The sequence below is a fragment of the Phyllosticta capitalensis genome, assembly GCF_038381095.1.
Source record: "Phyllosticta capitalensis strain CBS 128856 chromosome Unknown BKA78scaffold_10, whole genome shotgun sequence".
NCBI lineage: Eukaryota > Fungi > Ascomycota > Dothideomycetes > Botryosphaeriales > Phyllostictaceae > Phyllosticta > Phyllosticta capitalensis.
Genome location: NW_027117448.1, coordinates 378,270 through 402,715, shown reverse-complemented (window position 1 = coordinate 402,715; position 24,446 = coordinate 378,270). Strand labels below are relative to the sequence as shown.

Below are 24,446 nucleotides of genomic sequence, written 5' to 3'. Positions count from 1 at the left end.
CATGCGCGAGGGGTAGGGTAGCGACAGGAGAGGATCTAGGAGTAAGGTTGAGGGCCGGAGGTTGTTTGGTGTGCCAGCAGTGGAGAGCAATGACTTGATCCAATGCCAATGCGGGGCAACCCAGGGGGCATTTCCGAAGAGGCGGGGATTCTGGCCCTTGACGTTGCCGGATGACATACTGCGCGACCTGACAGGCCCGTGGGGTCTCTGGTCCTCTCCAGGTCGTGCGCTGAGATCATGTCACTTCACCTATCGTGACTGTCTCCAATCACGCCAGACTGCACGGGAGAATGCTGCTTCCGGCATCCCATCCCTGCCAACCCGGCAGACATGGACTCACACCAACAACCGGAAATGCTCCATCCCTTGACACAAGACATGAAATATCTACTCGCTCCAGTCGCTCGCTCGCTCGCTTGTTTGCTCCTCCCAGACCCAAAACGCCGCCATTTCGTTTCTCCTCCTTCTTGTCTGCTGCCACGCATGCTGGTCGTCTATGCGTAGCCCCACATGACTAAGTACACTATACAATCATCGCAACTAATGCTGTACCCAATGTGCGTGCTAGGTAAAAAGGTATCAAAAACCCGCCGCCAGTCCAATCCCAAAAGAACACCAAATGAAGAAGCACATCGTCAGTCGTGCAAGTCACAAAACAGCTACCCTCTCCCCTCAACACCCCAGGGATATGCTAATGTACGCCGCAGCAACATTACCCTTTTGCCCCTCAAAAGTCCTTGAATGCGTCGTCGTACTTGGCCGCCATCTCTGGCGTGTACGGCGCTCGACCCTCGGGTTCCGGGTCGTACTCGTCAAAATTCCTCGTGTCGGCTGGTCCTCTCAAATGTGGAATTATCGGACCTCGCACTCTGTGGTGGTAGAGCGCGTCCCAGTCAATGTGCCGGAACCACGGATGCGCCTTGACGGCTGCTGCGCCACCTTTGATGTTTCCAAGGCGTTTCGAAGTGTCCACGGTGCAAAGTCTCCCAATTAGGTCGCGGGCATCTGGCGACATTGCGCTGGGATAGCGCACTCTTCCCTCGACGATTCTGCCGACTGTCAGCAAAGACCAAGGATACGGCCAAGGAGACTTACTGTTCGTATATCCTCATGGGATTCTGGTCCCAAAACGGCGGCTGGCCCACCAGAAACTCGTAGACGAGAATGCCAAACGCCCACCAGTCGACCGCGCAGCCGTGGCCTGACATGTGCGTCAACTTGCTGCAGTCCTGCAGTAAATGTCCGGGATCAAAAGTACATACCAGTATTTCGGATCACTTCTGGTGCCAGGTACTCTGGTGTGCCACACAAGGTGTACGTCTCTCCTGCAATGTGTGAGCGATCCGTGCATCCATGCATTTCAAAGGGACGGCCCGCCAAACACCAAGACTTACTATTCTCAACCTTCTTGGCAAAACCAAAGTCGACCAGCTTCAAGTGGCCTTGGGCGTCTATCAAAATGTTTTCTGGCTTGAGGTCCCGATAAGCAACACCTTCCCGTTCGTGCAAATATTCAAGGATTAGGACGATTTCAGCAGCATAAAACTGGGACGTCGGCTCGTTGAATCGCCGTGCTCTGCGTAGGTAACTAAAGACTTCACCGCCAGGGCAGTAGTCGAGCTGTGCGCACTCAGATCAGCAACCTTGCAATCAATGACGTCGCCTCGGCCGGGAGAGACTGACTAGCATGTATAGGGAATCATGGTCTTGGAAACTCGCAATCATGGTCGTGATGAATGGGTGGCCGGCAACGGCAGCCAGGACGTTGCGCTCGTTGCGCACATGCTCGACCTGCTTGAGCCGCACAACTATACATTCACAGTCAGCCATGCCAAGACATGTACGCGAGAAGCGCAAGCTTTACCGTCCACTTTTCGCAGAATCTTGAGGGCAAAGACTTTGTCCTCGTCGCCCGGGCGAGGATTTGCTAGGCGCGCCAGCCACACTCGTGCAAAAGTTCCTATGAAACGCACGATGCTTAGCTTGCAATCCTTCTAGTAGCCGCCGCACCTTTGACGCAACAACGGCAGAAAGATCGAACAGTGTCCTACCGGTGCCCAAAGTCTTCAGCAGGTCAAAGTCTTCGCAGCGCAAATGGCGCGAAGAGTGGCCGACACGCTTCTTGGCCGGGTCTGTAGCCACGGCGTCTGGATCCAGAGGGGTCTTTTCGGCCTGCCAGTCGGCAATGATGCGCTTTTCCTGCTGGCGCATCTGGGCCTCGTCTGGAGTGCGTGGGGTGTGGTCTGCGGTGGTGCTGTGGGCGCCGTTTTGGTTGTGGTTGCTGCGCAGGCTGTGGGGGACAAGATGATGCATTGCAGACGACGCAGCAGCTGCCATTGCCCCGGTCGATTGTAGTAGAGGTGGTGAGTGGGAGGAGGACGAAGAGGAGCAGCAGAATAGAGGAAAGTGGGCGGTGGTGACGAGATTGTTGCGCGGAGAAGAGGTGACCGGTGGGACGCAAGAAATCAGAACATGGCGGGGATCATGGGCGGCGCGAGAAGAGATAGCCGGTGGCAGAGGAGCGGTGGGCGGCGAGCAGGGAGGGCGTCTAGGGCGCAGCGACGGAGGACGAGTGCTGAAGATGGAGGTTGAGGTGGTGAGGAGGCAGAAGAGGTGGAGTAGTAGCTGGAGAATAAGCCGCAGAAATGGGCTAGAGAAAGCTTCGTCTGGTCGATGCCGGCCGGTGCAGGTGTTTTGATGGGCGTAGTCAGCAACGGCCCTTTGGGCAACGGGAATGACGACTGCCAACCGTCAAGTCAAGGCCTCAGGCTCCAGCAACCAAGACCAACCTAAACACCGCTACTCTTCAATCCTGCTCCCCAGATCTCTTGGTGTCAATCGCATCGCCTTTGTGATCGCTCAGCCTTGCTGATTACATGTACGATACAGCAGCAGCTGCTGCCGCGCTGCCGTGCAGTGCTCGAGCTGCGCATGACCTCCGGCACGACCACCCCCACCGCCTTGCCTCCCATGTACCCAGCCCGGTGTGGGGGCCCGACAACCGACGGCTTTGCCAATGGCCGACGGCAAGTACAGTACCAGACTATTCACTTTCACTTGCAAATAGGGCCTTGGGTCGTAGGATACCGTAGCATCTGGCGTGCCACGACTTGCTTCGACAAGCCTCGCATTAGACGGCCACGGCTGTCCATTGCCCGCCATCAGGTCGTGCCGCATATGACGCATGTGCGGCATCTCTCGGCGTCCATGGTCGTCTCTCAAGAATGATGATGCCTGTAGTATACAGCTCCTTTGGTCGATTGTCCTGCCGTACACACTCCCCAGCTTCCGGTTCGCTGAAGACTCCGCCCGTTTATATACACTCGCAGTTGCTCGTCAAGGGGCCCAATCATTTGCAGTGTACTCGAGAGTACATGTCCAAAACTCCGAATAAACGCCCCTTTGACTTCTCGTCTGCTGGCCCGCCTGATCGACATCCTCAGAAGAAATTCTTTTTCGTATTGTACATGATGATCATGTGCGGCGCGACATGTTGATTCCTTTGACTCGTTCAATGACGTCTTTCGTCGACTCGCGTCTGCGTTTAGCCACGGCTGTGGGTGTTGAGAATGAGGCCGACAATAAGGCTGCAAGACGTGTCAACAAACTGCTGCTACGGACTTTGAGCAGCTCATACGTACCCGTACAGACCCAAAACTTCGCCAAAAATCAAAATCAGGACCATGCCGACAAAGATGCGCGACTGTTGCATGTACGAACGGACACCCTGAACCTGTCAGTCGAGCTTGACGCACCCCTTGCTGCAATCGTACCATGTCTCCAACTTTGCCGATCGCATAACCAGCAGCACAGCCGGTCAAGCCAACCGACAGACCGCATGCGAGATGCATGAAGCCGCTGAACAGACTGTAGTTTTGCCCTGGTGGAGGGCCCATGTCTCCGGCGATGAGGACAGCGATGACGAGGGCGTAGACGGCAATGATACCGGACATGACGACGGGGATCAGCGACTGTAAATCCATGAGCTTTGTATCTAAGACGGCTGCAAGACCAAGCTTGCCTTCATGATCAGGTCAGGCCTGAAAGTTCCCACGCCAGAAATTCCAATGCCCGACTTGGCCGTGCCATATGCTGCACCAACACCTGTATTTCGACCATTAGTTCTCGAGCTCGGGGCGCGGCGGGTGCGGTAGAGGCATACATCCGAAAATCATCTATGCGCAATGTCAGAAAACGTGGACAGAAGCGACAAACTGGGGAAGAAACTTACTGCAAAAGCGATACCGCCCTGCAGCATAGAGAAGCGTCAGTTGGCACGATCATGGCATCATGGATGACGGGTGCTGGGACGAACCATGCCAAAGAAGGGCGCGAACTTGGGGGTGAGGTCGGACTCCATGGCACGCGGTGGAGAGGGTGGAGAAGGTGGACGGCGACGGCGACGACGAGAGTGCGATGATCGAAGATGGATGTGAGGTAAGGTGTGAGATGGCGAGTTGGAGCTAGGTCGAAGTCGTTGGTTGGTTGGATTGGATGGTGGCAGCTGGGTGGTGCTTGGGTGCTTGGGCGGCCCAGTTCTGGACCTGTAAGAGGACGACGGAGAGCGAGCGGCATCTCGGCCTCAGCAAGCAGCACAGCACAGCACAGCACAGCAGAGCAGCAACGATACAGTAGCTCAGTTGGACAAGCACAACGGCGAGAGGCCAGCCAGGAGAGGGCAGCGACAACTACTTTTCACACCTCTACAACACACACCAAGTCCAATATCAAATTCCATCTTGTTCAAGACTCCTCTCCCTTCTCGCACCGCACCTCGCGCCGGCCTTGCCCCTGCCCTTGGCCGCCGTGACCCCAGTCCGTACCCGCGACGCACAACTCGTCCAACTCCAACTCCTCCTCCTCATCCTGTCCTCGACCTCTTCTCGTCATCTCTCCTTGGCCAACCCCCAGGTGCGCAATTCTATCCACCCGCCTCCCGCCCACCTGGCTCCTTTTCCTCTCTTCCCACATCGCCTCTCCTTCCCGCCGAGCCCGAGCAACTCGTTGCTGACCTCCCTCCGAGCGCGGCTCACGACCACTACTCTATCCCTCCCTCCCACGCCCGGCGCGAGCGATCCATCCCTCTGCTTGTCGCGCTTCCTGTCCATCGACTCAGGGCCTCTTCCACGATTGCGGCCTCGTCGGCCTTGCCGCTACCCCTCTGCCTCCCGGCCTGGCCTGCGATCCTCATCCCCACCTCCCTCTTCACCACTCCACACCCCTTGGTTCGACCTGAGGTGGCGCCTACGGGGCAGCTCCTCACAGATCGCCGTGTTGGCTAGATCCACATGGCAGACTACGGCGCCCAGCAGGGGAGGGATTACGGTCGCCAACCCAACTACGGCCACACATCGGATCACCAGCGAGATGCCGCCTTCTCCAACATTTTCGGGACTGCTCCACCCGGCAGGTCTCAGACAATGACCTCGCAGTCCTTCCAGCGTCCTGCCGACCGCGCTGCCACCATGTCATCCCAGGTCTCCGACATGATGAACCGCATGGGCCCCATGAGGCCGGGCCAGGCCAACGGCTACCACCCTCCCCGAAGGCCTGGCGAAGGTCCCATGCCTGGTCCACGCAATCCACAAAACAACTACCTCCCGCAGCCCCTGCGACCGGACCGTCCGCCATACAATATGCCACAACGCATGGATCCGAGGGCCCCGCCTCCAAATGGGCCATACAGCAACAAGCCCGTCCCTCAGCGCTTCCCCAGTGGTCCAGCTGGCCCTGCCCTCAACTCCGATCCTTTTCGCTCGCAGTCTCTTGCTACCGGCCCTCGTCCGCAAATGTACGGTGCGCCAGGAGGTGGCTATGTGAACCCAGCGCATACGTTTCGTCAGCAGCCTTATGTGAATAACGGAGCCGGTGCTCGCACGACGGCGCAGGGACGGGTGGTTCCAGAAAGGGCCGACGAGCGGACAATGTCTCTGACGTCGTTTGCTCGGGACCACGAGTACACCACGACCATGAGTGGCCGAGTCATCCCTAACCGGAGGAAGGAGCCTGGCGACCCCAACGGTGTCTACCCGCCGGGTTCTCACGCACCTGCGCCGTCCGCTGGAGCTCCGCACTCTGCTCAGTACGCTGCAAGCCCTGGCAACAAGACAAGGAGTCCGAGCCAAGGCAGTTTCAGCACCCAGCGAACCATGTCCATGGCGTCCACCGTTGTCCCGCCTTCCGAAGCTGGAGAGCTCCGGCCGTCGACCTCACAAAAGTCGAAGCAGGCCATGGTGCAACAGCGCGAGAGACCCTTGGTTTACCCCGCCCTGCTCTCCCGAGTCGCAGAAGTATTTCGAGACCGGATGATTCCGGGCGAGAAGGAAAAGGATGGCTTGGTTTACAAAAGTGCCTTTACGGGAGCGGAAGCCGTAGAGCTCATTGCCTACATCATCAGAACTTCGGACAGGAACCTCGCGCTTCTCCTGGGCCGGTCTCTGGATGCGCAAAAGTTCTTCCACGAAGTTACTTATGCACACAGATTACGCGACTCGCAGGCCGAAGTCTATCAGTTTCGCGAGACACTCTTGGAAGACTCTACCGAAGTCAACGGCGTCTTCACGCTCCTGACAGAATGCTACTCGCCGACGTGTACCCGCGACAAGCTTTGCTACTCCATCGCGTGTCCAAGGCGCCTGGAGCAACAAGCTCGCTTGAACATGAAGCCGAACCCTGGTCTCAAAAGGGAAGAGTCCAAGTCGAGTCTGCACGAAGACGACGTGGACGATGAAAAGAAGCTGTGGATCATGACTGTTTCGAAAGAGGTTGCCGACAGCATCTCGGAGAAGGAAAAGAAACGGCAAGAAGTCATTTCCGAACTCATGTACACGGAGCGCGACTTTGTTAAGGACTTGGAATATCTGCGCGATTTCTGGATGAAGCCGTTGCGGAACCCGGCGACGTCGCCCATTCCCGAACACCGTCGCGAAAAGTTTATTCGTACAGTCTTTTCCAACTGTCAGGACGTTTACAAGGTCAATGCCCGCATGGCAGAGGCTCTTACTCGCAGGCAACAGGTTGAGCCCGTCGTCAAGAATGTTGGAGACATTTTTCTTGAGTTTGTGCCCATGTTTGGGCCGTTTATCAAGTATGGCGCAAACCAGCTGTTTGGCAAGTATGAATTCGAACATGAGAAGAGGACCAACCCGGCCTTTGCGAGATTCGTTGATGAAGTAGAGAGGATGAAGGAGTCGCGCAAGCTCGAGTTGAACGGCTATCTTACCAAGCCGACCACGAGATTGGCGCGTTATCCCCTTCTCCTAGAGAACGTTTTGAAGTATACCGCCGAGGACAATCCGGACCATAAGGATATTCCCAAGGCCATTGTTCTCATTCGCGACTTCCTGTCCAAGGTCAACGTCGAGTCCGGAAAGGCTGAAAATCACTTTAATTTGGTGCAACTCAACAGGGACCTCAAATTCCGACCGGGCGAATACGTGGACCTTAAATTGACCGAGGAGAACCGCCAATTGGTTTTCAAGGGTGCGCTGAAGAAGACTCCTACTGAAAACACGAGCGATATCCAGGCCTACCTGTTCGACCATGCGGTACTGCTTGTCCGGATCAAGACCGTCAACAAGAAGGAGGAGATGAAGGTTTACAAGAAGCCGATTCCGTTGGAGCTTTTGGTCATCACCCAGATGGACGAGGTCCTTCCTTCAAAACAAGGTATTGCCAAAAGACCATCCTCCAGCTTGATTCCCGGAGCCAACAAGACGTCTTTAAACACAGGTGCCAAAACCGAGAGCCAGAAACAAGCCGGATACCCCATTACGTTCAAACACCTGGGTAAAGGCGGCTATGAGTTGACGCTCTACGCGTCGACCCAAATCTCCCAGGAGAAGTGGATGAAGCATATCCAGACCCAGCAAAAGACACTCCGGGACCGCAGCAACATTTTCACCAAGGAGATCGTTTGCGAAGGCTTCTTCAACCAATCCATCCGCGTCAACTGCTGTGTGCCGCTTGGTAAGTATGGGAGGGGGTACATGTTGACCGCGTCACTGACTTTGAATAGACGGTGGCAGGAAATTGGCCTATGGTACCGACTTTGGTGTTTACGTTGCTGACCGCAGGCCCAAGGACGCGTCTGTTAAGCCCAGACGTGTCCTCGACTGCAAGGCCGTCACGCAAATTGACGTCTTGGAGCAGCACCAGATCCTTCTCGTTCTCTCTGACAAGACCATGTACTCCTATCCCCTCGAGGCACTCGACCCTGAGGAGGGCCAGAATGCCGGTGCCAAGAGGGGCAGGAAGATTTGCCATGCCAACTTCTTCAAGGCTGGCGTCTGTGTCGGCCAACATTTGGTTTGCTGTGTCAAGACCTCGGCGCTCTCGACAACCATCAAGGTCTACGAGCCAATGGAGAACATGGCCAAAAAGTCCAAGAAGTCTGGTTTCACCAGGATGCTTGCGGGTGGTCAGGACGTGCTCAAGCCTTACAAGGTATGTATAGATGTCGACGTAAAGTCCGAGTCGACAGTGCTTACTTGTGGTCAGGAATTTTATATTCCTACCGAATCTACCTCGATCCACTTCCTCCGCTCGAAACTTTGTGTTGGTTGCGCCAAGGGTTTCGAGGTCGTGTCTCTCGAGACGCTCGAGACCCAGTCCCTGCTCGACCAAGCCGATACCTCGCTCGATTTCGTCGCGCGTCGCGAAAACATCAAGCCCATCCACATCGAGCGTCTCCAGTCCGAATTCTTGCTCTGCTACACCGACTTCTCGTTCTTTGTCAACCGAAATGGCTGGCGGGCTCGTCCAGACTGGAAAATCACTTGGGAAGGCACGCCGCAGTCCTTTGCCATCTTCAACCCATACATCCTTGCCTTTGAGCCAAGCTTCATTGAAATTCGGCACATGGAAACGGGCATGTTGGTGCACATTCTTACTGCTAAGAACATTCGGATGCTGCACTCGTCGACGAGAGAGGTAAGTCTTGTCTTGGCCCTTGATTTGTAAGTCGTCTAACATTTCCAGATTCTCTACGCGTACGAGGACGAGATGGGAGAGGACACGATTGCGTCGCTCGACTTTTGGAGCCGGCCCTCAAGTCCTCCGCAGCCCAAGCAGCTGCCCCCAGTGCCCGCCGCGCAGGCAGTGCACTCTCCCCCGCCGCAGATTCCTATGCAGAGTTTCTCGCCGTAAAAGTGAAAAAAGAAGTCGTGCTTGCATTCCCCCTTCTCGTCACACGCAACAAACACCTTTTTTCCTTTTAACGGTCTTGAAAATACCCTGCTTGTCTTGGCATCTGATGCACTCGTCGTTGCACTTATACTTCGGGGAGCTTCTCTGCTTGATTGTACGACACCCAAAAACCCTTCTTCTCCTCATCTCTCAAACCCCCTCTTTGTTTCCTCTGTACTGTTCGACCAGAACAGGGTCTGATAGATAATCTGGAAAGCGCGCGTGTGTCGGGTATTCCACCTTTCTCTCACTTTTGTCTCTCTCCTCTTTCTCTTCCAGCGTCTCCCGTCTCTCCCAACGTCCGTTGTCGTCGGTTTTCACACCAAACCCCCAACCACCCATTTTGTCGAGACTTGTAACCCGGTACCATACCTCCCACCACCTTACCACTGCTACCACAAACTCCTCTGCTGTCCACAGTCCCGAATTCTACATTTGCCAAAAGCGCGTCGCGGTGCGCCCGTGGCGGCAAGTGCTCGTGATGATGAAGCGCGCCTCCAAATGTATCCATCCACCCGCCGCCTGCAGCATATCCCGAACGCGACAAATGATTCTTATCAGTGCTCCTCCTGCTCCCTGCGGAACATTCTCTGCAATCTGCAGCACATCTCAAACCAAGCCCTGCAGCAGCAATTTGACACGCATGCGCAGCTGCCCGTGCCCCGCCCACCCCCCGTCCCGGGCTCTCCTCCCCCATACCTCGCACACAACCCCATGTCTCGCTACTTGAACGGGACCCCCAATATCATCCATCTCGCTCGTGCAACAGTCGATCAGGCAGATCGCCCATCCCATCCCATCACATCATCCCATCGTCGGGTCGCCAATCACGTCTCCTAGTCTTTCCGTCTGGCTGGACTTGGGACGTACGTAGATGGCTTGCGCCCCACTCCAGCCAGCCACGCACAGTGAGGCTTCCCATCCCAGCTGAATGCAAGTGTCCATGTCGCTCGGCGGCGGCAGCGGCAGCAGCGGTGCATATTCAGGTGTTCATCTCGTCCGCCTGCTCGCTCAGCCCCATCTACCTGCTCGTCCATACAGTCAAGCCTGTCCCTCTCGTCGGCAGAACGGACGGGCTGGGCCGGGCTGGGCTGGGCTGTACAGTACCGGACTGCTGGCTGCGCGCCGCTTGCTCCTTGTCGTCCTTTGCTGCCCCAGTACAGTACGTATCGTACGGTCTTTGGCAGATGCGGCAGGTGGGTGGGTTTCGTGATGTCCAAGCATCCAGGTCCGCAGTACGCTGCGCTGCACACTCTTTGCGTGAAGTGAATCGAAGGCCGGCTCTGATGCTGTACAGGACATGGACGGGCAGAGGCAAGATGGCGAAGAGTGTACATTCTCCGCGCACGCCTTTGCCGTTTCTGCTCATGTTGTTAGTAGCAGCGCGGCGATCCCGCGCCTTCTTGCTGCTTGTCAGTGATTGACGCCATGCTCTTCACCTCGCCCTCTTGTTGCGTTCCGGCCCAAGAGACTGTCCCGTAGGCGCATCGCCGTCTGGCGCTATTCGGAGAAGACGTCATGTTGGAAACCAGGGTGTTGTCGTGTCGTTCACTGCCGTCGCCTTTGGCAGAGTCTTGCCCTTTGCTAAGAGAAACCTTCGTTGAGGATGACGGCATGGCAACGACCCTATCGATTTGAAGAAACTCAAGCGCTCAAAGACAAGAGTGCAAGACTGTCATCTTAGTGCGTGTGACGTAGAGGAGACTAAAGTGTGGCAGACGCCGCAAAAATGCAAAAAAGAATGGCATGAAGGACTTCGGGAGCGGCTCGGACTAGGTATGTATCCCCACCCCCTGCACAGTGCTTTGTAGAACACTTTAAGGTGACCTCTTTTCAATCCTACCACGACAACGGGTGACCACTACCCGGACATAATTGGGAGGTTGGGAGTGAGTTGGAGTGTTGGGAATATGTGTGCTGAGGAAAACGTTGACGCTAAAGGGCATAGGGATTGTAGATGCTCGACACACCACGGCATGAAAATATTCATCTGAGGACTAATTGCATCTGAAGGAGATTGGGAGTTGCAGATGTCACTTTGGGAATCAAGCTGAGTTTTCAGGGCTTTTATCCTCCTCCTCTCTCCGACTCGGCAGCGACCAGGGGTAAAAGATTGTTTGCAGAGAAGATATCAAGAACGGCCTCCTCGAGACCATTGCTCCTGTAGTCAAAAGTAAGCCTCGTGTCTAAACTCTGACCAACTAGGCAAATACATGTAGGCTTAAACAAGAAAATAGAGCAAACCATCACACAAAGTCACCACGTCCTCACAACCCCATACCCATCCCTCTGCACCCCTTCTTCCCCCTCATGCCCCTCCTTGCCACACAGCTCCCCCTGCCTCACCTCCGCATACGCCGCCGCGCGCATCAACACCTCCCTGCCCACCTCCTCCAACCTAACCCCCATAACCGCCGCCGCGCCCCCCGCCGGCGCCCGCACAAACGCATCGACATACTCCCTCTGCGCGCCCGTCTCGCTGCCCCACTCGACGCGGCACTCGGGCGGCACGCGCTCAATGACGCAGCCCAGCAGCGCCTTCCACCACTGCAGGCCCTGGCAGAAGCGGCGGCGCGCAACGACGGCGACGCGCAGCCGCCGCAGCGCGGCGAGTTGCGCCAGCGGCGCGAAGTTTCTGAGCGAGGAGGGTGACGGTAGCGCTTCCAGCGATGAGTCGTATGCTTCCGACACGTCGAGCACCAGGAAGAGCGTCCGGATCGTGTGGAGGGCTGGCGGTGGCAATTGGCTGGAGCCGATGGCGGGCGCGGACGGCTGGAAGCACTGCGTCGGCAGGTTTGTTAGCGGGATTCTTCTTTCTGCGCGAGCTTTTTATGGTAAAATGTTTCGACTGTGGTTAAAGTCACTTCTCTTTCTTTTGAGGTTATCGCGCCCGGGCAAGAGCAAGGCGGACGGGGGGCACGCATTACATCAGCATAAGCAAACACGGCATTCTCCTTTCCAACCACCTCTTGACACTCGGCATGGATCTGCCGACATGTCCGCAGCAAACCCAAGCCTAGCCGCGGCTGCACGCGGTGGTTGCGCTGGAACGAAAAGTACATGCGGATGGCGGCGTCGGGTGCCGTGAGGGCTTCCTGGTAGATGCGCAGCCGCAGCTCGGCGGGGAGGCTCAGCAGGCGGGAAATGAGGGGGGCGGAAGGCTCGGAGGAGGAGGTCATGGTTGGGGTTTGGTTGAGTTGGGGGATGGGAGAGGGAGAGAGAGGCGTTTGGTGGTTGTTTTGAGATGCTCGTTGATGGATGGTCGTGGTGCGGACGTCATGCTTGCCGCGGGTGCGCTTGATTGTCGGGCTGAAAAGTATCCCCCGAGCTTGGTGGACAGGAGTCCTTGCATTCAATGAACAAAATTTTGAAGGCAAAGGAGATGGCGTTTTGATCCAAACGAAAGCAAGAATCGCCTTGGTCACCTGTCGTTTATGGGCTGCGTCTATTGCTCAGAGTCGCGACGGGGAGGAAGGTTCAGTTTTTGCGTGCAAGACTTAAGACGTGTCGAATTTATTTATACTGCGGATGGTGAGCCAAATTATACAAGTCAAAATGTCAGAATCACCTCTTTGGACTGGCAAGCAGCAATTTTTGTTAAGCGCTCTCTTTCCTCGAGACACCATTTAACATTCCGCATGTTTGTCGGGCTCTTTGCTGGAGACACCATCAAGTTGGAGTGCTCCTTAGAAACCGTCGTCTGCCATGCCAGCCACAGTATGTATCGACTCGAAAAGCAGGCTTGTGAATATGTACACCTCGAACAGCAGTCAATTGTGGCACAAAATCGCGGTCTATTTCTCTGCTCGGTAACCGAGCCACGGCTCAAGGGGTAGGAACGTAGGAACCTTGCCAAAAGACAACATCGACGCCGAATGAAAGAAAGATCAGAGAAGATTTCCAAGATCGCGAGATAAATCCAATTGACGTTTTGGGCAAACTGTCACCCTGAGTGAACCATGTCCCAAGTTCCAAGTCCCAATCAACTCCAAGGAAAACTGTTGCGAAGGTGGATAGACCTCGGACTCGGGGAATCCGCATTCCCTGGACTTCATAGTCGTCGAATGAGGTGGCTCCGGATGACTGTGGTCTTAATTTGATGTGTGATGAGATTTCCAAGCCAACTTCTGCCGGTCAACAGGTTTGCTGTTTGAGATTAAACCAAGACCGAAAAAGGCGAGTAGATTCCAGTGTCCAGTTAAACCTTCCTCGAATGAATGGTTAGCGACGTCGTATCTTCTCTGCTGTTCGACAGCAAATGCAGGAAGATCGCATGTTGCAATATGGAAATCCGAAGGCTGAGGACTCTCCACTTGCGCGCGCTAGACCAATCGTGCATCAAGACCCAGCTCAAACCTCGTTGATCGTCTGTGATTACAATCAAAAAGGCTGCATCTCTTCGTCATCGCTCGCGTCGTCGTCGTTCGCATCGTCGTCGCCAAGGCGTGGTCTTTTACGAGATGGTTCCCCGTCGGATTCGGCTTTGACAGCTAATTCGTTGGGAAGCTCGTCGTAGGGCGTGTTCCACTTGTCGACGCTGTGGATTGAGGAACGACAGTGATAATTTTCACACGTCATTTGCATCCTGCCCCCCGAAGCAATGAAGTCGAGGTACTGGTTCTGCTGTAGCTTCCCACAACACGGGCACATTCGGATCTTTGTTGCGTAAAAGGTCGAGAATCGCGCTAGTCCACTCCAGAAGCCGTCGATGTGACCCATTGCGGACTCGAAACGGCTGAACGACATGAGTCTCGCGAGATTCTTGTGGGCATACCGAAACACGAGATTGCGTAGTGTCCTATCCGAGTCTGGAGTCGACTCAAAGACCAGCTTTGCGATGTTGATGAAGCTCGTAATGCTCAGCTTCAATTCGGGATCCAATCCCTCATGGAAAAACGTTGCGGCATCATCTTTGGTGTGAGGGGCTTGGTACTTTTCCGCAATGGCGTACAAGCGTGCATCACGCAGTCGTTCTGCCTCGACGACGGGCCGGTCGGGATAGTGTCTGCTACCAAATTCGTGATTCTCGTCATAATGTTCGCAGTAGAAACTCTCCAGCATTAGTTGAACATCAGCAGGGTCGTCTTCGTGGAGCTCGATGATGCCAGTCTTTGCCTCCTGTTGAGAATTCAATATAAGCATATGTCTTTGATTCCATGTGGACTCCGAGGTTACCTTGAATGGAGAGTCAGGTTTACAGGCGTTTTTGAAAAAAATCGAATACAGGCAGACGATCAACTTGTGTACGAAGAACTCTCTGTCTTGGCAGCGGATCGTGAGATCGGTGTAGTCCTTGCATTGGAATCCCTGGGTCGCAAAGTCTTCCAAACCTTCTACCAAGCCTGGGATAGGTTAGGATTGTGCCGATTGCAGATGTTGAGAGAGAGAAAAGATTTACAGTTTCCTTTGGTCGTAGGCCTTGGACATTTTTGATGGTTGTCGAAGGTTATATGCGGCAGCCAGAACGGAACTAGCAATACTTCGAAGAGCCCGTAATGAAGAAATTTCCACGGTCAACGGAAAAACAATCGTGGGCACCGGAAGAGCACGTGCGTGATGTTTTTCCGGTCACAACAGCGTCATAAACTCCTGGAGAGACGGGGAATGATAATTTCGAATTGACAACTAAGAACGGGCTGAGGTCGACTGGTTGGTGGATGCTGAGCAACTTTTCCGGCGTCAAAACTTGGTGGTTGAGTTGTGATGGCCGATTCCCAATGTTTGGCCTATGATGTCATGCGACGATCCGGCGAGGGTCGTGTTGCGTCCCGGATCAACGGGATGGAGGCTGGTAGTAGTCAATGGACGCGTGCCGCGCGCTTTGGAGAATGGGAGAAGATGTGCGGGAAGCGGTGTCGATTGTTGGAGCTTTGAGGTAGAAGCCTCTGGGCGTTTGCGCGCAAGCTTCCGAGGCTTGGGGAAGCGGGACGAAGAGTTGGCAATAAAAGGACAGTGAAGGAGCGAGAGAGATCAGGAGAGAAGGAGAAAAGTCTGCGTCAAGAGCGTTGGCGACAATTGTGCAATTGCACCGGAGCAAATGCAGCTCAGAGTGATTGTTGAAAAAAGATGGAGCTTGCAAGGCGTGCCGTGAAGTTCGGCACCGCGACTACGCTTAACCCAATTAGGAAGCAATATGCTCTCTGGCAGTTGCTTCTTGGCCTCTTGTTTGCTTGTCGCCACAACAGTGGGTGCTGGAAGAAATGCGACCAAGGCGGCGCAGATATGCCTGGGAGAGGAATTCTTCTCGTGGCCATTGCCCTACGCGCTGCAATAATTACGACTTTGGTGGACATGCACTCCATTACTCCCAGGATACACTTATCCCATTTTGTGATGAGTACTTTTCATGTGCTGAGCTGCACGACTTGTGCACTGAACTCTCGAGCGGATATTTCTTCTGCAATTCATCCCGAATCGTCGAGATTCTTCTATCTACCTTCTCTCTCGCATTCTCTGTCTCTTGGTCGGTCGTTTTCCGAAGACGTCCATTCCATTCAGCATACTCCATCAGACGGACTCTCCCGTGAAGCCTTTGAGAGACGGTGTCTCGCCGCGCGCTACTTCATGTCAACACCTTCCAGTAGCCAGCGGGAAGCCGCCAGCCATATGGTGGTAATCATGACGGTTGGCCCTGGTGTTAACTGATGGCCTGCAACACCTCTCTGCGCAGTAACAGTCAAGCCGAAGTGCTATTGGCCAGAGAGGGGTCATTTTTGTCGCAATATTCGGTCTGGACTTAGTCTGCCACAGTCGTCCAGGGATTGGTCAGCTGCATGATGAGCTGCTGCGCCGCCTCTTGTGAGGGTTTCCATCCTGCGGCTCGCTAGCTTCTTCTTTTCGGGGGACCCACTCATCAACTGGAAGTTGTGCCCTGCAGTCGTCTTGAGGACATTCCATGACCATGTGCGCGTTTTTGAAGTTCCCGAGAAAGTCGTCTTTGAATGCCGTCGGGCCCGTCCTTAGGCATTTTGGGCACGTGCGACTCAGTGAGAGGAAAAAGGTCGTGAATCGGGCGTAGCCGCTCCAAAAGCCATCGATCTTGTCCATCTCAGAATCGAAATCTGACCAATCCATGAACCAGGCGAAGTTGACCTTTGTATAGAGGTAGACGAGATTGCGCAGTCTTCTATCTGAGTCGGGTGTGCTCTCAAATAAAATGGTGGCAAATGCAACAATGGCCCTTCTACTCAATGGCACCCGAACACCGGCTGAAATTCCCTCTGATTCATCCTCGAGAATCGCAAGTATAACGCGCGCGACCTTGATCTTGATATGAGATGCCTGATACTTGTCTGCAAGAGCATACAAGTGCGCTTTGAGGAGAAACTTTGCCTCTTTCCTGGAAAAGTTTGGGAAGGTCCGTTTAGATTGATCTTCGAAGTCGTACCAATCAGAATAGAACCACTCCAGAAAGGTTTGAATCATCAATGGGTCGTCATCCAGAGTAATGACTCCTGTTCTTGCTTCCTGGCCAATTTGAACAATGTATTCGTTTGAGTTAGGTGTCACGTTCGACTCACTATGAAAGGGGAGTCAGGTTTGCATGCATTAGCAAAGAAGTCGCACTGGCTGCAAACTATGACTTTATGCACATAGAATTCTCTGTCTCGACAGCGAATTGTAAGATCGCTATACTGATTCGACTTGAAACCTTCTGATGCGAAAGCGTAGAGCTTTTTGGCGAGGTCTAGGATGCATGAGCGAGGGGGATTCAAGTCTTTGAGTGGGGAGATAGACATACCAATTCTTTCTGACATCTCGACGTCGTGATCGGACTGAGAGGCCATTTCAGTTGGTTCATGGAGGCCTGCCATTTCGTAGATGCGTTACCAATTGGGTTTGTTTGTAAGGCAACAAGGGAGATCGATGTTGAACTTTCCAAAAGCGCCTTAGAGCTCGTGAACGTCGGCCCGCAACCCCCAGAGAAAACTGCGTTAAGGAGAGGGATGAGTGCAAGCCTAATTGAGATGTAGAGGGTCAAGACTCCAAACGTTTGTCGTGGGAAATGATTTATGGCGAGCAGTGGATGACCGGAGCAAGACGGATGACAAACGCGCGCGTCGAGTAAGCCGCGTCCGCGCTAGGCCCGATTTAGAACTGTGGTTTCACAACGTTAAAGTATCAATGCCTCACCAGAAATTTCAACTCCAGCTCGAGGCGCTCTAATGCCCCCCTCTGGTCAAGCATTCAAGAGGAGTTTCTGAGGCCAGTTTAAAGACTGCTTTCGACCCATTTGAATGAATCGTCATTCAAATAATCTTCACCACCACGCGGTGTGGACATCGCTCGAAGCCAAGCCAATGACGATACGATCTAAAGAGAGACGCTAAAAGAATGTAACACCCCAAGAAAAGGCAGACAGTCATCGAGTTTTCATACATCATCAGACGTTGTCGGGCACCTCGGCTCTTCCCAACGGCGCCGCGGCGCAAACGTCAACCAATGCTCATGCGGGCAATGGTGACATGATCATTGGCCCTCTCCTCCTCCTCGGCCTCATCCCTCACAATACTCTCAGCCCAATGCTTCAGCGGGAAGGTCTCGCGGCAATTCATGCAACGACCAAGCATCTCGCCACCGACCGTCTCGGGCTGCATCTCGCAGAGGAACTCGGTGCGGCAGTTGGTGCAGCGGTACTTCTTGCCGACATACGGCGCGCTGTACTCCATGAGCTCGCGCCAGAAGCCCGGGGTGCGGTCGGCTGTGTCCTTGAACGTGTCGTCCTCCATCAGCTCCTGGATGTGCTCGCGGCAGATGCTGAAGATGGAGCTGCGCAGCCACCGGTCCGACGCGGGGATCGGCTTGAGGATCCGCCACAGGATGAGCGGGAACCCCCGCCACGCGTTTTGGTGCCGTGCCTGCGCGATGAACTTGGCCCACGCCAGCTTCTTGAGCTCCATCACCCGGTACTTTTCCGCCAGCATGTACATCTCGACGTGGAATACGAGCTCTGAGCTGCTGTCAGCATGTGGGTCCTGAGAGTACCTGCGGGCATACATACCTTGGTAAGGGGGCAGTTGGTCGAAGTCTGGTATGTCTTCAATCCTGTAGTCGTATGTGTAGAAGAAGTGAATCATTGCTGCGTTGAAATGTCAGCGGTGGCCCATTTCGATGGCAGGTCCATTTGTCTACACACCTGTGACATGATCGAGATTGTCTTCTTCCCCGAGATCAATGACCGCGTCACAGACAGTGGAACCCTGTTGGTCATTGGCACAATTTTCTTGAATAGGAGGGAAAAAGACAAGATTACCCCACGTGCTGGTGCCTGTCTGCAGGCACTGGCAAAGTAGCCGCTTTGGAGGCAAATGACCACTCTGTGGACATGGAAATCTCTCCCTTGGCAGCGGAGCGTCAAGTCGGTGTACAGATTGTTTGTGAAACCGTAGTCGAGGAACCTGGGGCGGTGGGGTAAGCGAGGTGCGTTTTGTTTGTTTGCCAAAACACCACTGGGGCATCTGGGACAAGCCAAATGACTCGAGCAAGTCAAGCACAAGAGGGAGGGGCACATACCCTCTGAGCCCATTTTTGAACTCGGGGTTCATCTCCTGCGAGAAGCGCAGCGACTCATCGAGAGAGGGCGCCGAGTTCCTGAACGACGACGACACGGAGTTTCTGCTCACCGGCATGGCGACGAGATGGGGCTTCGGGATGGATGGGCAAGATCTGCCGAGCTGTTTGAACGAGCACGATGGCAAGCTGAAACGGGAAAGATGAGGCGCACAGCAGGAGGCCCTGTGTCTGGGGAAACTTTTTGATGAATTGATGACGACGGTCCTTCGGCTGGGGTCGATAAAACGGTGTCGGTGTGCACGTCCGCTAAACATAGGGGCAGGGGTGCTCTTTATCGATACATGAGTTGGTGAAAAGAGTGGGGTAGGCTACGTTGCACCTCCGTGCTCGACACTTGTTGTCGAAGTCTTTCGAGATGATGGGGGCCAGGTTGGAACACACTGCCGTCTACGGTGTATGTCGAACGGGATGGAAGAGCTGCCGCAATTCGCTGAGATGCAATTCGCTGTGGCATGATCGCGGGGTAGGTAGCTACTCCATCAGTGTCAATCTCTATGGGTACGATGAAAATCCTGTATAGCTCGGACGATCAATCTACTTACCTCCCCTGCCTACAAGTCAACACCTGGTCGCTGGGTTTCATTGAATAGGTCTGTGGCTGGGTTAATCAGGATTTTGCCCAGTCACCCATGTGTCGTCGTAGTCTGAGCTTGCCCCGACACGAATATTGCATTGCTGCACCGGCTCTCTGTTTTGCTGCATTGTGAATAGTGCGAAATGAGGTCTGCTTGGAGACACGCGGGGCGGAACATTAATGACGCAGACCCGTTGTGTAACCACCAACCAGGGACCCTCAGCTGCAGCAACGCCGTCTTCTCTCCATCACCAATCGAATCCAAGCATCCAGACGCCACGGCACGTCTTGTTAACTAACACCCAGACGTGGCGGTAGGGTGGCGTGCAGCTCGGCCTCGGACATAGACCATATCCACCCACTCGCCAACGGCCTCGGTCTTAACGCTGCTCACCAACCACAAGCAGCCTTGGGCCTCGGACAAGAACCGTAAGGGTCTCCAAAGGCCGAGAAGAGCAGGCAGCAGGGTATAGAGTCATTGTTGGGCACGTGGCTGGGCTGGTGGAGGCGAACCTGCGAATATTAATTGACGGATGCGCCCGCAGTGCTCGACGGGCACATCCAAAGACACACGCAACACACGAACAGACTGGACGAACAGACGAATAGACTCATCATCTTTCTTTCTCTTTCAACGAACAGAAGGAAATGAAGTCGCAATCCAAGATGTATCAGAACAGGACCCGAAAGCAAACGCCAATGCAAGCGATCCATCCATCGCTTTCTCCAAACGCCATGTCCCTCTTTTTGAAAAGCACGCCCAGTTCTCTTCCGGTGCAGTGCTTTATGCCGAGAATGCAGTACTACTAGCAGCAGATCAAAGAGCGACGCAGAGGGAAACCCATCAAAACGACGACCTGAAAATGCTCAGGACAATTCCCACACAACCGTGCAGACTCTGCAGTCCGCATATGCGCCGATAGTTGGAAAATCAAGGAAATGAGACAGCGGATACTTTGTACAGCGTGCGAAGCTCATCGCGCGGTAGATTCGGCCGAAAATTGACCTTGCGAAGGTGGTCGAGAGACGATGCATCTAAAGGGGTGGCCGTGGGGTGTGTGTAGAGGTAGGTGTTTACCAGGTTTCCTATTACTGGTTAGCAAGCGTGGCTTCTCCGAAATCATTCCGACTTACAGCAATGTACTGGCCATCCTCCTTCTTCCTCTCCCAAAAATCTTCAGCCTCGGCCTGGTTCAGGTTGCCCTTCTCCATGGCCACGTCAACAAGAGCACGGTGCACTCCCTCGCCCATACCCTTGCTGCTACCGCACACAAAGATACGACCGTCGAGCGCATTAATGACGAACCACACAACGTCGGCCTGCATCCGAACTTCGTCCTGGACGTATCTGGCCTCACCGGCGCGGCGCGACTGCACAACCTTCTTGATGTCGGCCTCGTGAGCACCCAGTTCGCCGCGGTAGATTTCGTCAAGCATGCTATCACGGACACCTTGGACGAGCCAGATCTTGTTGGCGCAGTTGGCGTTCTTGAGCCTGTTGAGGATGAAGCCACGGAAGGGCGCCATGCCAACACCGGCACCGACGAGCATCATGGGTCCGTCACCGCCAAACTGGCGGGACAGAGGGTTCGCCATCAAACCACGGAACATGGGAATGGAAATGTCAAGGGTCTTGGCGGGGTCCGCAATGCCAGAGGTCTCGGCTTCGATGAACTTGTGTGCAAGACGCTCCAAGTACCCCGAGCCGACACCAGTGCGCATAGCCTTAGGTCCATGCCAGTCCTTGTCCTCGTGGATGGTGACGGCCATCTCGATGAGACGGCGACCACCGGGAAGACCGGCGCGCTCGGACGAAATGTGCGGGTCGTTCGACAGCGAATAGAAGCGCGGCATCAGTTGGGGGAGAACACAAAGAAGGTGGTCAAGAGGTGGTCTCGACGAAGGGAAGGCATTCAGGAATTGAGGAACAGTTATATGAGCGTCGGTACGCAGGCTGAGGGGGATTAGCAGCTGGTCATGCTGGGATGGGTGTTGCACTTACTCGCAGAAGGCAGCCTGGCCTTGGGCAGAGGTCAAGTAGAGAAGAATCTTCTTTTCGTTTGGCTCCTCTGCATACTCGCCCAACAGACGGAGAAATTGCTTTGTGGGAGGAGTACTTTGAAGGTCGACACACCACGTGAGGAGCTCACGGCGGGTGGTAACCAGCTTCCTTTCAATCTCATCGCCCCAGATGGTTGGCCAGCGAATCGCCTGTGTCTTGAGGACGACGGGCTTGTCCCTCAAGAATTTCGGAACACACAGGTGGTCGAAGACGTCATTGACGAGATCCTCGGAATTGGGAGGGCAGATGCCAATAGCGCCACCAACCTTGAAGTCAGTACCTCCCTCCTCGGGATAGTCGGTGACATCAATGTCAAAGTGGAAAGTGCGCTTCTCAGCTCCCGGCTTCGTAAGCTCGCGCGCATGGTGGACGGGGGCCGAGTGGACGTGGTAGGGCGGGTGTGGTTGGACAAAGGATGGTGGCGCCTTGTGAACCGCAGACGTGTGCTTCGACTCGGCTTCGCCTGCAGACTCGAAAGTGGCAGTTGGCTCGGGCAGAGGGTGGACCTGTTCCAATTCGGTGTTGAGGCTCAAGGTGCCAATCTTGAGGTTCAAGCTTCGGAATGCCTCATTGTCGGGAAGGGTGACGGACGTAAAGTCGGTCGATGAGGCTTCGGGAATGGCTGACTGCACCAGACAGCATCCACCACCGCAGCAGTACTTTTCGATGAGCTTGGTGCCCGTCTCGCCATCGCCGAGCAGCTTCCGGATTCCATCCGCGTCTTCGGAGATGAGCGTCGTGGAAGCACGACGAGCTCCACCGTCTTTCTTTGCGACAGGGGTCGTTTCCAGAGATGCAGCGGACAGGCTGTTCAGCTTGTCAACAACCTCATCGACCTGCGCGTCCGACGTGGGCTCAGTGTTGGGGGTCGAAGGTGCTTCCGAGTCGCTAGAATTTTCCGACCATGCCAATGATTCATGCGAAGAGCGCAGCGAGTTGTTGGACGACTTGGAGGGCGCAAGGTGGACGGTTTTGGTGGTCTGCGGCTCGTGGGGCACCGGGTCGTCGGGATGCGAAGTAGCGGTGGTGGGGATAGAGTGGTTTTGGTGCTGCATGGCGACGGCGGCAGTGGCGAACCGATGGGAGTCGTGAAGAGGTGTGAGGACTGCGTGTAGGCCATGTCAGTAATGCTGACAAGTGGAAGGGTTTCGGACGATGGATGCGCGTAGAGCGAGGGGGCGCAAGACGCGATGGTGGTGTCGAGGGGTGCGGCTCACTTATCTGATCAAATTTCGTCAGAGGCTTCGAGATGCCAATGCCGGCGCGAGAACCAAACAAAAAAGCTCGGCGCGCCAGCGAACGTGACGCGAGGGACAACACGGTGGGTGGAGGTGCAAGGAGATGTTGGGAGGGGGTTGGCGGTCTAGAAGTAGAGTCGTGAAGGGAGAAAGTCGAGAATGGCAGAGAGAAGAGGATGGGCGGAGTGGAAAGGATGGAAATGGACTGGAGTGTTGAGTGGCGGTGATGGATTAGCAGCCCGAGGGCCTTGGCCAGGGCAAACACTCTGCCGGTCTTCGGATCTGCTCTCGGCAAGCCCCCCCTGCTACGGTGCTCTTTGACAAGTCGATGATTTCTCGACTCTCACTCCGGCAATCTTGACGGATGTGGGTTCGCGTTTTGTCTTCCGGCGGCGGGGTGAGAGCGGGAGCTTCTTCTTCTTTACCAATTATCTGATTGTTAAGCGACTACCACCTACATGCATCTACACTGTCACCTACATCTGTGGGCTGACAACTCCCTAGACGCAACAAAGCAATCATCAATCACGCAATCATCATCTCTGGCAGCGTAGCGACTCGGCGCCGTATCATCGTGTTGGCGCAGGTACGAGCCGGCGGCCTTTTCCCCAATCCACGCCTCAGCATCGCGCCCCCGGCCCATCAGATTAATTGCGCCGCGTGGCATGACTTGTGATTTTGTTCATATTCAGCGACTCACGTAAGGGTCAAACAAGACCAAACTCGTCCACCATTCTCGCGGCACTCGCCGTGTACCATGGTTCCCCTTTTCCTAAACGAGGTTTCCATCAGATAACCTCCACGTCAATTTTCCTTCTCGCTGCCCCCACTTGGCGCTCCCGGCGCTGGGTCTGTTGTCTTGGCTTTTCCTCCACAATTCCAGAATCCTTGATGTGCAAGCATGGCTCCGAGCGGAACGTTTCTTTGTCTGCGTTCCAGTCTTGTGACACTCGCCACCCCGGCTTATCTCAGGATCTAGCCGCCTTCATCTGATATTATTTCCTGGCGTCGGGTCAACAAGAAGACTGCGTGCGGGCATTCAACCCCATCTCTCAACCGGCAGACCGGCTTGGCAGTTGACAGAGAGGCTCCCCCACATTTCCTTGGCCAACTGTTGTTTTGACGGGTCTCCGGATCTCATCAACGGCACAAACACTTCCGGACAACATCAGCCTCGCACGTTGCCCACAGTCGCCATGTTCTTCCGGAGACTCACATCATTGGCGTTGCGCTTGTTCTTTTCTCGGCACGCGCTTCGCTTCCGTCTTCAGGCATTCTAACTAATTCCACCGATGCTACTACGGGGAAGCTCGGAATTCGAGCGGGCGGCCAGCTGGATATCGCGTTCCGATGTCGGCCCATTTCCGTGCCTCGGGATTGTGGACTTGGTCGCGCGCTCGTGTTTCTTACACCTCTCTGACTTCAACTCGCAGGCGCATCTCCAAATCATCGCCTCCTGAGAATCGAAATCATCGTCCTGAGTGGATTCAACTTGCCGATCTGCGCTGATCAACGCGGGAATCGTCGCCTGGCCGTGGAGGCGGCCAGCATTGCGAATCCACGTCATCCTAGCTGATCTTCGCTTCGAGAAGACTTGTCCGTCGCAGGGAGAACAACAGGGCTGCCACATCGAATGTGATTCATGCAGCAAAGTGGAAACCCGTGGCGGTGAGATTGCACGCCAACAGCAACCTTTAATATCGTCCTAGCCGCCTTCTGTCTCTTCTCAAGTCTCACGGACATGATGTAAAACAGTGTCAGTTACATGTTTTCCGAACTTCTTCCGTTTTCAAAGAAGAAGGCCTTCCTTTTC

At 54.8% G+C, this 24,446-nt stretch overlaps 9 protein-coding genes across 9 annotated transcripts; 2 read left to right on the top strand and 7 right to left on the bottom strand.

The window, feature by feature from the left end:
• Positions 1 to 727: 727 nt before the first annotated feature.
• BKA78DRAFT_256319 (kinase-like domain-containing protein) lies at positions 728 to 2,211 on the bottom strand (the record flags this gene model as incomplete). The annotated part of the gene is made up of 7 exons (XM_066885075.1): positions 728 to 1,049; positions 1,096 to 1,201; positions 1,263 to 1,325; positions 1,395 to 1,620; positions 1,684 to 1,808; positions 1,865 to 1,960; positions 2,052 to 2,211. The coding sequence occupies 7 exons, from the start codon at positions 2,209 to 2,211 to the stop codon at positions 728 to 730; spliced, it is 1,098 nt and encodes a 365-aa protein (XP_066740307.1).
• Positions 2,212 to 3,544: 1,333 nt separating this feature from the next.
• BKA78DRAFT_333199 (vacuolar ATP synthase-like protein 16 kDa proteolipid subunit) lies at positions 3,545 to 4,360 on the bottom strand (the record flags this gene model as incomplete). The annotated part of the gene is made up of 7 exons (XM_066890060.1): positions 3,545 to 3,587; positions 3,642 to 3,727; positions 3,774 to 3,971; positions 4,022 to 4,104; positions 4,163 to 4,175; positions 4,232 to 4,249; positions 4,316 to 4,360. The coding sequence occupies 7 exons, from the start codon at positions 4,358 to 4,360 to the stop codon at positions 3,545 to 3,547; spliced, it is 486 nt and encodes a 161-aa protein (XP_066740306.1).
• Positions 4,361 to 5,288: 928 nt separating this feature from the next.
• BKA78DRAFT_355874 (CNH domain-containing protein) lies at positions 5,289 to 9,147 on the top strand (the record flags this gene model as incomplete). The annotated part of the gene is made up of 4 exons (XM_066891980.1): positions 5,289 to 7,968; positions 8,018 to 8,445; positions 8,500 to 8,931; positions 8,980 to 9,147. The coding sequence occupies 4 exons, from the start codon at positions 5,289 to 5,291 to the stop codon at positions 9,145 to 9,147; spliced, it is 3,708 nt and encodes a 1,235-aa protein (XP_066740305.1).
• A 2,581-nt stretch (positions 9,148 to 11,728) lies between these two features.
• BKA78DRAFT_323044 (uncharacterized protein) lies at positions 11,729 to 12,770 on the bottom strand. The gene has a single exon (XM_066889166.1). It carries the CDS (start codon positions 12,363 to 12,365, stop codon positions 11,985 to 11,987), a length of 381 nt encoding a protein of 126 aa, XP_066740304.1. The 5' UTR covers positions 12,366 to 12,770; the 3' UTR covers positions 11,729 to 11,984.
• Positions 12,771 to 13,396: 626 nt separating this feature from the next.
• Positions 13,397 to 14,471, bottom strand: BKA78DRAFT_28147 (uncharacterized protein). The gene is made up of 2 exons (XM_066885631.1): positions 14,362 to 14,471; positions 13,397 to 14,304 (listed from the first exon to the last, which is right to left on the bottom strand). Exon 2 carries the CDS (start codon positions 14,245 to 14,247, stop codon positions 13,567 to 13,569), a length of 681 nt encoding a protein of 226 aa, XP_066740303.1. The 5' UTR covers positions 14,248 to 14,304; positions 14,362 to 14,471; the 3' UTR covers positions 13,397 to 13,566.
• Positions 14,472 to 15,344: 873 nt separating this feature from the next.
• Positions 15,345 to 15,891, top strand: BKA78DRAFT_28123 (uncharacterized protein). The gene has a single exon (XM_066885627.1). It carries the CDS (start codon positions 15,409 to 15,411, stop codon positions 15,829 to 15,831), a length of 423 nt encoding a protein of 140 aa, XP_066740302.1. The 5' UTR covers positions 15,345 to 15,408; the 3' UTR covers positions 15,832 to 15,891.
• Positions 15,509 to 17,202, bottom strand: BKA78DRAFT_323042 (uncharacterized protein). Its single transcript, XM_066889165.1, has 3 exons — positions 16,928 to 17,202; positions 16,707 to 16,873; positions 15,509 to 16,653 (listed from the first exon to the last, which is right to left on the bottom strand). Exons 1-3 carry the CDS (start codon positions 16,998 to 17,000, stop codon positions 15,952 to 15,954), a joined length of 942 nt encoding a protein of 313 aa, XP_066740301.1. The 5' UTR covers positions 17,001 to 17,202; the 3' UTR covers positions 15,509 to 15,951.
• Positions 17,203 to 17,486: 284 nt separating this feature from the next.
• On the bottom strand, positions 17,487 to 18,913 carry BKA78DRAFT_28107 (uncharacterized protein). The gene is made up of 4 exons (XM_066885625.1): positions 18,440 to 18,913; positions 18,323 to 18,386; positions 18,188 to 18,265; positions 17,487 to 18,136 (listed from the first exon to the last, which is right to left on the bottom strand). The coding sequence occupies exons 1-4, from the start codon at positions 18,710 to 18,712 to the stop codon at positions 17,622 to 17,624; spliced, it is 930 nt and encodes a 309-aa protein (XP_066740300.1). The 5' UTR covers positions 18,713 to 18,913; the 3' UTR covers positions 17,487 to 17,621.
• A 1,494-nt stretch (positions 18,914 to 20,407) lies between these two features.
• BKA78DRAFT_333197 (uncharacterized protein) lies at positions 20,408 to 22,450 on the bottom strand (the record flags this gene model as incomplete). The annotated part of the gene is made up of 3 exons (XM_066890059.1): positions 20,408 to 20,419; positions 20,468 to 21,287; positions 21,336 to 22,450. The coding sequence occupies 3 exons, from the start codon at positions 22,448 to 22,450 to the stop codon at positions 20,408 to 20,410; spliced, it is 1,947 nt and encodes a 648-aa protein (XP_066740299.1).
• Between the last annotated feature and the right edge of the window lie 1,996 nt (positions 22,451 to 24,446).

Coding starts and splice junctions, on each gene's coding strand:
- BKA78DRAFT_323044 (XM_066889166.1), bottom strand. CDS start 12,365: ATGACCTCCTCCTCCGAGCCTTCCGCCCCCCTCATTTCCCGCCTGCTG.
- BKA78DRAFT_28147 (XM_066885631.1), bottom strand. CDS start 14,247: ATGCTGGAGAGTTTCTACTGCGAACATTATGACGAGAATCACGAATTT.
- BKA78DRAFT_28123 (XM_066885627.1), top strand. CDS start 15,409: ATGCCTGGGAGAGGAATTCTTCTCGTGGCCATTGCCCTACGCGCTGCA.
- BKA78DRAFT_323042 (XM_066889165.1), bottom strand. CDS start 17,000: ATGGCAGGCCTCCATGAACCAACTGAAATGGCCTCTCAGTCCGATCAC. Junction 16,874..16,927: donor CGAGATGTCAGAAAGAATTG/GTATGTCTATCT, acceptor CATGCATCCTAG/ACCTCGCCAAAAAGCTCTAC. Junction 16,654..16,706: donor AACCTGACTCCCCTTTCATA/GTGAGTCGAACG, acceptor CAAATTGGCCAG/GAAGCAAGAACAGGAGTCAT.
- BKA78DRAFT_28107 (XM_066885625.1), bottom strand. CDS start 18,712: ATGGGCTCAGAGGGTATGTGCCCCTCCCTCTTGTGCTTGACTTGCTCG. Junction 18,266..18,322: donor CAATCTCGATCATGTCACAG/GTGTGTAGACAA, acceptor ATTTCAACGCAG/CAATGATTCACTTCTTCTAC. Junction 18,137..18,187: donor CCAACTGCCCCCTTACCAAG/GTATGTATGCCC, acceptor ACAGCAGCTCAG/AGCTCGTATTCCACGTCGAG.